Source organism: Salmo trutta, unplaced genomic scaffold (assembly GCF_901001165.1).
Source record: "Salmo trutta unplaced genomic scaffold, fSalTru1.1, whole genome shotgun sequence".
NCBI classification, from domain to species: Eukaryota; Metazoa; Chordata; class Actinopteri; order Salmoniformes; family Salmonidae; genus Salmo; species Salmo trutta.
This window is the reverse complement of record NW_021823319.1, coordinates 1060635-1071513: the sequence shown is the minus strand read 5'-3', so window position 1 is coordinate 1071513 and position 10879 is coordinate 1060635. Positions and strand designations below refer to the sequence as shown.

The following is a 10879-nucleotide window of genomic DNA, read 5'->3' as shown; positions in this document are numbered from 1 at the left end:
CCGTCGAGGTTTCGGCTTGAGGGGGGGGGGGGGGGGGTGTAAACGGTCGCGGCGATGACGGAGGAGAATTCTCTTGGGAGATAATACGGTCGGCATTTAATTGTGAGGTATTCTAGGTCGGGTTGAACAAAATGACTTGTATGTTCCTGTATGTTCCTAGAATTACACCATGAGTCATTAATCATGAAACACAATCCTCTGCCTTTCTGCTTCCCGGAGAGATATTAATTCCTGTCTGCACGATGTATTGAGAATCCTAAACGTAATAATAACAACAGAAGACTAGGTAATTTCCTAGCTTAACTTCCTCAGTTCAGTGGTATGAGTTGTATATGTATATGTACATATATATATGAGTTGTATATAGTCCAGGTCTGTTGCCTCATTCATTGGTCATAGTAAAACATATAGAATGTTTTCCAGAAGGGCCAGCAGAGGGCAGCAGTTCTCCATGATAGAGTCCTCACATTACCATAGTCTCATATCAGGGTTAGAAAGACCTACTGGCTTTATTAACCAGAAGGGCCAGCAGAGGGCAGCAGTTCTCCATGATAGAGTCCTCACATTACCATAGTCTCACATCAGGGTTGAAAATACCTACTGGCTTATTAACCAGAAGGACCAGCAAAGGGCAGCAGTTCTCCATGATAGAGTCCTCACATTACCATAGTCTCACATCAGGGTTAGAAAGACCTACTGGCTTTATTAACCTTTAGGTCATTCAGCAGGCACTTTTATCCAGGGCTTCTTACAGCAGGGCATTCAACTAAAATAGATAAAACCACCACATATCACAGACATAGCAAAGATTATTCCATATAATTACAAGCTTATTACATAGTAATTCATTTGCTACATGTTTAATTACAGCGGAAAAGGCCATAGGTCATTGTCTATGAGATGGGGAGTAAGTGTTGCGTTGTTACAATGCATGAAACCTACTGTAGTTTTAACCATGACTTCGCTGAAACTACATCTCCCATGAGCACTTGCGTATTCCCTGCGGCTCAACTCTCTCGCACTAGAGGTGGTTTAAAAAAAATAAAAAAAATAAAAAGAAGTTTGGGAAAGAATCCCAGGAATTCGTTTCCTGTGAAATTTGGCAAGACGAGAGACCTGGACGTAGGATCCAAGCTCAGAGAGCATTGACCAAGTTCCACAGACAGAGATGGGCTCACACAACAGTCCTTTTACAGATGGACCCAGGACAAGGATGAGGAATTAACCCGCTTTCCCAGTCCGCTTGTTCCGAGCAGGGAGAAACACACACGGGGTTTCAGCCATGGCTGAACCCCTGCTGAAACGGACCTTCTCTCGGCTGCGGGGAAAGGATCGATCCCGGCGGAAAACGGACCCCAAACTTACTGGTAACTATAAAACGATGTTTAGAGTTTTCATTCCTTTATAAAGACACGTTGTCTTTTTCACATGTGTGTCTTTTCACCCAAACTAGATAATCAATAAGTAATCCAGCCTTACACAAATAACAGACAGCTGCGGATGACGGAAACATGTATTGTAAATGACTTTTTGCGGGCAACTCATTCCGCAGGCACGGAGAAAAGCCATATATTTTCATCAAACACGCACGATACGGTGATGCTGTTTCTGAAATATTGGGGTTACGCTACGTCAAGGATAGGAGTGAAGCAGCTGAATACACTTTATACTGGTTAAACTTTAACATGTTTCACAATGCACAAGTCACTCTGGGCATTGTTTACATTCTTTTGGTCTGTCGACAGAGAAACACGGAGCCAAGAATAAATAGCGGAGAATACCGGAGAATACCGACTGTAACACAACAGATCTAGAGAGAGAATACCGACTGTAACACAACAGATCTAGAGAGAGAATACCGACGGTAACACAACAGATCTAGTGGAGAATACCGACTGTAACACAACAGATCTAGAGAGAGAATACCGACGGTAACACAACAGATCTAGAGAGAGAATACCGACGGTAACACAACAGATCTAGTGGAGAATACCGACTGTAACACAACAGATCTAGAGAGAGAATACCGACGGTAACACAACAGATCTAGAGAGAGAATACCGACGGTAACACAACAGATCTAGCGGAGAATACCGACTGTAACACAACAGATCTAGAGAGAGAATACCGACGGTAACACAACAGATCTAGAGAGAGAATACCGACGGTAACACAACAGATCTAGCGGAGAATACCGACGGTAACACAACAGATCTAGCGGAGAATACCGAGATCTAGCGGAGAATACCGACGGTAACACAACAGATCTAGAGAGAGAATACCGACGGTATCACAACAGATCTAGAGAGAGAATACCGACGGTAACACAACAGATCTAGAGAGAGAATACCGACGGTAACACAACAGATCTAGCGGAGAATACCGACGGTAACACAACAGATCTAGCGGAGAATAACCGAGATTCTAGCGGAGACATACCGACGGTAACACAACAGATCTAGAGAAGAGAATACCGACGGTATCCCACACAACAGATCTAGAGAGAGAATCCGACGGTTAACCACATACAGATCTAAGGAGAGAGATACCGACGGTATCAAAACAGATATAGAGAGAGAATACCGGCCCGGTAACACACCAGATCTAGCGGAGAATACCGACCGTAAACACACAGTCTAGAGAGAGAATCCGACGTACACAAACAGATCTAGAGAGAGAAACCGACAGTACCACTCAACAATCTATAGAGAGATACAACGGTAACACACAATCTAGTGGAGAACTACCGACGTTAACAACATAAAGATCTAGAGAGGAGAATACCGACGGTAACAGAACAGATCTAGCGGAGACATACCGCGGTAACACAACAGATCTAGAGAGAGAATACCGACGGTAACACAACAGATCTAGAGAGAGAATACCGACGGTAACACAACAGATCTAGTGGAGAATACCGACGGTAACACAACAGATCTAGAGAGAAAATACCGACGGTAACACAACAGATCTAGAGGAGAATACCGACGGTAACACAACAGATCTAGAGAGAGAATACCGACGGTAACACAACGGATCTAGAGAGAGAATACCGACGGTAACACAACAGATCTAGAGAGAGAATACCGACGGTAACACAACAGATCTAGAGAGAGAATACCGACGGTAACACAACAGATCTAGAGAGAGAATACCGACGGTAACACAACAGATCTAGAGAGAGAATACCGACGGTAACACGACAGATCTAGAGAGAGAATACCGACGGTAACACGACAGATCTAGAGAGAGAATACCGACGGTAACACGACAGATCTAGAGAGAGAATACCGACGGTAACGCGACAGATCTAGAGAGAGAATACCGACGGTAACACAACAGATCTAGCGGAGAATACCGACGGTAACACAACAGATCTAGCGGAGAATACCGACGGTAACACAACAGATCTAGCGGAGAATACCGACGGTAACACAACAGATCTAGCGGAGAATACCGACGGTAACACAACAGATCTAGCGGAGAATACCGACGGTAACACAACAGATCTAGAGAGAGAATACCGACGGTATCACAACAGATCTAGAGAGAGAATACCGACGGTAACACAACAGATCTAGAGAGAGAATACCGACGGTAACACAACAGATCTAGCGGAGAATACCGACGGTAACACAACAGATCTAGAGAGAGAATACCGACGGTAACACAACAGATCTAGAGAGAGAATACCGACGGTAACACAACAGATCTAGAGAGAGAATACCGACGGTAACACAACAGATCTAGAGAGAGAATACCGATGGTAACACAACAGATCTAGTGGAGAATACCGACGGTAACACAACAGATCTAGTGGAGAATACCGACGGTAACACAACAGATCTAGTGGAGAATACCGACGGTAACACAACAGATCTAGAGAGAGAATACCGACGGTAACACAACAGATCTAGAGAGAGAATACCGACGGTAACAGAACAGATCTAGCGGAGAATACCGACGGTAACACAACAGATCTAGAGAGAGAATACCGACGGTAACACAACAGATCTAGAGAGAGAATACCGACGGTAACACAACAGATCTAGTGGAGAATACCGACGGTAACACAACAGATCTAGTGGAGAATACCGACGGTAACACAACAGATCTAGAGAGAGAATACCGACGGTAACAGAACAGATCTAGCGGAGAATACCGACGGTAACACAACAGATCTAGAGAGAGAATACCGACGGTAACACAACAGATCTAGAGAGAGAATACCGACGGTAACACAACAGATCTAGAGAGAGAATACCGACGGTAACACAACAGATCTAGAGAGAGAATACCGACGGTAACACAACAGATCTAGCGGAGAATACTAGATCTGTTGGACTACCTTTATCTCCGAAATGGGCCTAAAAAAAATGCATTTGTCTGCAGATGTGCCAGTGTGACATAATTCAGCCATTCAGGATCAATACACGCGAGTCAGACAGGGCGGGGTCGCGCCTCTCCAACCCTGCCCCAGACCCTCCTATAGCGGTTTGGTCTAAATGGGATACAGACAGCTTATGTCAAATTGTTTTTTTTAAAAATTTTACCTAACCCTAACCCGTTTTCTAACAACCTAATTATCCTAACCTTCTGCTTAAGTTCTCTAGATCTGCTATGAAAAGCCGTATACCTTGTAATCAAAACCATTTATAGTCTAGATGTTACAGACAGTAGATTCCCACACATTGACACAGAGAGAGAACATGATGCCGGGGGTTTGTATCCTACACAGAAACAGGCCAATCTACACCTCCCTCCTCTTCATCATTAGTGAAGTCAACTCACAGAAACAGGCCAATCTATACCTCCCTCCTCTTCATCATTAGTAAAGTCAACTCACAGAAACAGGCCAACCTACACCTCCCTCCTCTTCATCATGAGTGAAGTCAACTCACAGAAACAGGCCAACCTATACCTCCCTCCTCTTCATCATTAGTGAAGTCAACTCACAGAAACAGGCCAACCTACACCTCCCTCCTCTTCATCATTAGTAAAGTCAACTCACAGAAACAGGCCAACCTATACCTCCCTCCTCTTCATCATTAGTGAAGTCAACTCACAGAAACAGGCCAACCTACACCTCCCTCCTCTTCATCATTAGTAAAGTCAACTCACAGAAACAGGCCAACCTACACCTCCCTCCTCTTCATCATTAGTAAAGTCAACTCACAGAAACAGGCCAACCTACACCTCCCTCCTCTTCATCATTAGTAGTAAATGAACAGAAATATAAATGAAAGAGCATCATTGTGCCAGTCTACTCTCTGCCCTGAACTCTGTAGTCATGTGAATAAGCCTTTATAAAACTCTTGGATGGGATTTCACCAGGGCTGGACAGCATATGGGCTGGGACTCTGTTTGAGAAAGCTGTATTTGTCCCACAGTCCCAAGGTTGAAGGGCAATGACAAACATTAATGTTGAAGTCTGTGTGAACGTGCCAACATTTAGTTTTCTCTCCTCCTCTTCTCTCCTCCTCTTCTCTCCTCCTCTTCTCTCCTCCTCTCCCCTTCTCTCCTCTTCTCTCCTCTTCTCTCCTCCTCCTCTCCTTCTCTTCTCTCCTCTCCTTCTCTCCTCTCCTCCTCTTCTCTCCTCCTCTTCTCTCCTCCTCTTCTCTCCTCCTCTACTCTTCTCTCCCCTTCTCTCCCCTTCTCTCCTCTTCTCTCCTCCTCCTCTCCTTCTCTTCTCTCCTTCTCTCCCCTTCTCTCCTCCTCCTCTCCTTCTCTTCTCTCCTTCTCTCCTCTTCTCTCCTCTTCTCTCCTCCTCCTCTCCTTCTCTTCTCTCCTCCTCTCCCCTTCTCTCCTCCTTCTCTTCTCTCCTCCTCTCCTCTTCTCTCCTCCACTTCTCTCCCCTTCTCTCCTCCTCTTCTCTCCTCCTCTCCCCTTCTCTCCTCCTCCTCTCCTTCTCTTCTCTCCTTCTCTCCTCCTCTCCCCTTCTCTCCTCCTCCTCTCCTTCTCTTCTCTCCTTCTCTCCTCTTCTCTCCTCTTCTCTCCTCCTCCTCTCCCCTTCTCTCCTCTTCTCTCCTCTTCCTCTCCCCTTCTCTCCTCTTCTCTCCTCTTCTCTCCTCCTCCTCTCCCCTTCTCTCCTCCTCCTCTCCTTCTCTTCTCTCCTTCTCTCCTCTTCTCTCCTCTTCTCTCCTCTCCTCCTCTCCCCTTCTCTCCTCTTCTCTCCTCTCTCCTCTTCTCTCCTCCTCCTCTCCCCTTCTCTCCTCCCCTCCTCCTCTCTCTCCTCTTCTCTCTCCTCCTCCTCTCCCCTTCTCTCCTCTTCTCTCCTCTTCCTCTCCTCCTCCTCTCCCCCTTCTCTCCTCTTCTCTCCTCTTCTCTCCCCTCCCTCCCCTTCTCTCCTCTTCTCCTCCTCTTCTCTCCTCCTCCTCTCTCCTCTTCTCTCCCTCTCTCTCCTCTCTCTCCTTCGCTTCTCTCCTCTCCTCTCCTCTTCTCTCCTCTCTCTCTTCCTCCCTCCTCCTCCCTCTTCTCTCCTCTTCTCTCCTCTTCTCTCCTCCTCCTCTCCTCTCCCCTTCTCTCCTCTCCTCTTCTCTCCTCTTCTCTCCTCCTCCTCTCCCCTTCTCTCCTCTTCTCTCCTCTTCTCTCCTCCTCCTCTCCCCTTCTCTCCTCTTCTCTCCTCTTCTCTCCTCTTCTCTCTCCTCTTCTCTCCTCCTCTTCTCTCCTCCTCTTCTCTCCCCTTCTCTCCTCCTCTTCTCTCTCCTCCTCTCCCCTTCTCTCCTCCTCCTCTCCTTCTCTTCTCCTCCTTCCTCTCCTCTTCTCTCTCCTCTTCTCTCCTCCTCCTCTCCTTCTCTTCTCTCCTCCTCTCCTCTTCTCTCCTCCCCTTCTCTCCTCTTCTCTCCTCCCCTCCTCTTCTCTCCTCTCTCTCCTCCTCTTCTCTCCTCCTCTTCTCTCCTCCTCTCCTCTTCTCTCCTCTTCTCTCCTCCTCTTCTCTCCCCCTCTTCTCTCCTCCTCTTCTCTCCCCTTCTCTCCTCCTCTTCTCTCCTCCTCTTCTCTCCTCCTCTTCTCTCCTTCTCTTCTCTCCTCCCCTTCTCTCCTCCTCTCCTCTTCTCTCCTCCTCTTCTCTCCTCCTCTTGTCTCCTTCTCTTCTCTACTCCCCTTCTCTCCTCCTCTCCTCTTCTCTCCTCTTCTCTCCTCCTCTTCTCTCCTTCTCTTCTCTCCTCTTCTCTCCTCCTCTTCTCTCCTCCTCTTCTCTCTCCTTTCTCTCTCCTCTTCTCTCCTCTTCTCTCCTCCTCCTCTCCTCCTCCTCTTCTTCTCTCCTCCTCTTCTCTCCTCCCCTGCAGCAGTATAATTACGTATGACATCGCTGTTAGGTCAGAGGGGGCGTGTCATATACTCCAGTGTATAACAGAGCCTGTTTTGTACAGACCCTGTTGTTGAGGATGATGATGATGATGATGAGGCATTACTGATGAATGGACACATTGAGAAAATGCTCCATCACTAACATTAAATTGGCCTATCGCCTATAGTTGTTACAAATGACAACATTTGAGTGGCCTGTCATGTCTGGACGAGGTGATCCCATTAGTCCTGTTGGGACTACCTAGCTTCCTGGTTTCAGAAGGCTGAATGGTGATCCCATTAGTCCTGTTGGGACTACCTAGCTTCCTGGTTTCAGAAGGCTGAATGGCGATCCCATTAGTCCCGTTGGGACTACCTAGCTTCCTGGTTTCAGAAGGCTGAATGTTGATCCCATTAGTCCTGTTGGGACTACCTAGCTTCCTGGTTTCAGAAGGCTGAATGGCGATCCCATTAGTCCCGTTGGGACTACCTAGCTTCCTGGTTTCAGAAGGCTGAATGGCGATCCCATTAGTCCCGTTGGGACTACCTAGCTTCCTGGTTTCAGAAGGCTGAATGGCGATCCCATTAGTCCCGTTGGGACTACCTAGCTTCCTGGTTTCAGAAGGCTGAATGTTGATCCCATTAGTCCCGTTGGGACTACCTAGCTTCCTGGTTTCAGAAGGCTGAATGGCGATCCCATTAGTCCTGTTGGGACTACCTAGCTTCCTGGTTTCAGAAGGCTGAATGGCGATCCCATTAGTCCCGTTGGGACTACCTAGCTTCCTGGTTTCAGAAGGCTGAATGCTGATCCCATTAGTCCTGTTGGGACTACCTAGCTTCCTGGTTTCAGAAGGCTGAATGGTGAATCCATTAGTCCTGTTGGGACTACCTAGCTTCCTGGTTTCAGAAGGCTGAATGGTGATCCCATTAGTCCTGTTGGGACTACCTAGCTTCCTGGTTTCAGAAGGCTGAATGGTGATCCCATTAGTCCTGTTGGGACTACCTAGCTTCCTGGTTTCAGAAGGCTGAATGGTGATCCCATTAGTCCTGTTGGGACTACCTAGCTTCCTGGTTTCAGAAGGCTGAATGGTGATCCCATTAGTCCCGTTGGGACTACCTAGCTTCCTGGTTTCAGAAGGCTGAATGGTGATCCCATTAGTCCTGTTGGGACTACCTAGCTTCCTGGTTTCAGAAGGCTGAATGGTGATCCCATTAGTCCTGTTGGGACTACCTAGCTTCCTGGTTTCAGAAGGCTGAATGGTGATCCCATTAGTCCTGTTGGGACTACCTAGCTTCCTGGTTTCAGAAGGCTGAATGGTGATCCCATTAGTCCTGTTGGGACTACCTAGCTTCCTGGTTTCAGAAGGCTGAATGGTGATCCCATTAGTCCTGTTGGGACTACCTAGCTTCCTGGTTTCAGAAGGCTGAATGGTGATCCCATTAGTCCTGTTGGGACTACCTAGCTTCCTGGTTTCAGAAGGCTGAATGGTGATCCCATTAGTCCTGTTGGGACTACCTAGCTTCCTGGTTTCAGAAGGCTGAATGGTGAACCCAGCAGTCAGTGTGGTTTAACCAGGCTAGCCTACCGTGGGACCACATTCCCACCCTGAGAACATGTCTGTCTGTGAAAACAGAAACTGCATCCCAAATGGCACTCTTTCCCCCTTTACAGAGCACTATAGTTTTTAGCAGAACCTTATGGGGACCTGGTCAAAGTAGTGCACTAAATAGGCCAGAGAGTGCCATTTGGGACACAGTAAAAACAAAGTCAGGGCCAAGGTCTGCTCGTTCTGCTGCAGTCCACTGTAATAACCTCCAACTACGTTTCCAGAATACTTCAAGGACCTGATGGTTTCAACAACCTGGCCTGTTCCAGCCAGCAGGACACGCTGTATCCCAAATGGCACCCTATTCCCTATATAGAGCACTACTTTATACTACAGCCCTATTCCCTATATAGTACACTACTTTATACTACAGCCCTATTCCCTATATAGTCCACTACTTTATACTACAGCCCTATTCCCTATATAGTGCACTACTTTATACTACAGCCCTATTCCCTATATAGTGCACTACTTTATACTACAGCCCTATTCCCTATATAGTCCACTACTTTATACTACAGCCCTATTCCCTATATAGTACACTACTTTATACTACAGCCCTATTCCCTATATAGAGCACTACTTTATACTACAGCCCTATTCCCTATATAGTGCACTACTTTATACTACAGCCCTATTCCCTACATAGTCCACTACTTTATACTACAGCCCTATTCCCTATATAGTCCACTACTTTATACTACAGCCCTATTCCCTATATAGTACACTACTTTATACTACAGCCCTATTCCCTATATAGAGCACTACTTTATACTACAGCCCTATTCCCTATATAGTACACTACTTTATACTACAGCCCTATTCCCTATATAGAACACTACTTTATACTACAGCCCTATTCCCTATATAGTACACTACTTTATACTACAGCCCTATTCCCTATATAGTGCACTACTTTATACTACAGCCCTATTCCCTATATAGTGCACTACTTTATACTACAGCCCTATTCCCTATATAGTGCACTACTTTATACTACAGCCCTATTCCCTATATAATACACTACTTTATACTACAGCCCTATTCCCTATATAGGGCACTACTTTATACTACAGCCCTATTCCCTATATAGTACACTACTTTATACTACAGCCCTATTCCCTATATAGTGCACTACTTTATACTACAGCCCTATTCCCTATATAGTGCACTACTTTACACTACAGCCCTATTCCCTATATAGTGCACTACTTTATACTACAGCCCTATTCCTCTATATAGTGCACTACTTTATACTACAGCCCTATTCCCTATATAGTACACTACTTTATACTACAGCCCTATTTCACTGACAGAGCGGTGGTAGGCAGCAGCAGGCTCGTAAGCATTCAAACAGCACTTTACTGCGTTATCCAGCAGCTCTTAGCAATGCTTCAAGCACAGCGCTGTTTATGACTTCAAGCCTATCAACTCCTGAGATTAGGCTGGCAATACTATAGCGCCTATAAGAACATCCAATAGTCAAAAGGTGTATGAAATACAAATAGTCGACACGGTATAATTCCTATAAGAACTGGGAATATTGAACCACCAGCTTTCATATGTTCCCATGTTCTGAGCAAGGAACTTAAACGTTAGCTTTCTTACATGGCACATAGTGCACTTTTACTCTCTTCTCCAACACTTTGTTTTTCCATTATTTAAACCAAACTGAACATGTTTCATTATTTATTTGAGACTAAAATTGATTTTATTTATGTATTATATTAAGTTAAAATAAAAGTGTTCATTCAGTATTGTTGTAATTGTCATTATTACAAATATATATACAGAAATCGGCCGATTAATCGGCATCGGCTTTTTTGGGGCCTCCAATAATCGGCATCGGTGTTAAAAAAAAGCACAATCGGTCGACCTCTACTCTGAATACCTCTTCTCTGCCGGCGCCGTCTAGCTGCAGCCTCTGGGATCAGTTCAATTGCCCAGGGGGGTACGAATGAAGGATCCAATTTTGTCAAGTCGTA

General features: G+C 45.9%; 1 protein-coding gene across 1 annotated transcript in view; it reads left to right on the top strand.

Annotated features, from left to right (window-relative positions):
* The first annotated feature begins 862 nt into the window (after nucleotides 1-862).
* The window catches only part of LOC115190099 (rho GTPase-activating protein SYDE1), a 44983-nt gene continuing 34966 nt past the window's right edge, over nucleotides 863-10879 (top strand). Inside the window, exon 1 of the mRNA XM_029748574.1 lies at nucleotides 863-1367. Coding sequence (XP_029604434.1) covers nucleotides 1283-1367 — 85 coding nt within the window. The 5' untranslated portion in view covers nucleotides 863-1282. The remainder of the gene's footprint in view (nucleotides 1368-10879) is intronic.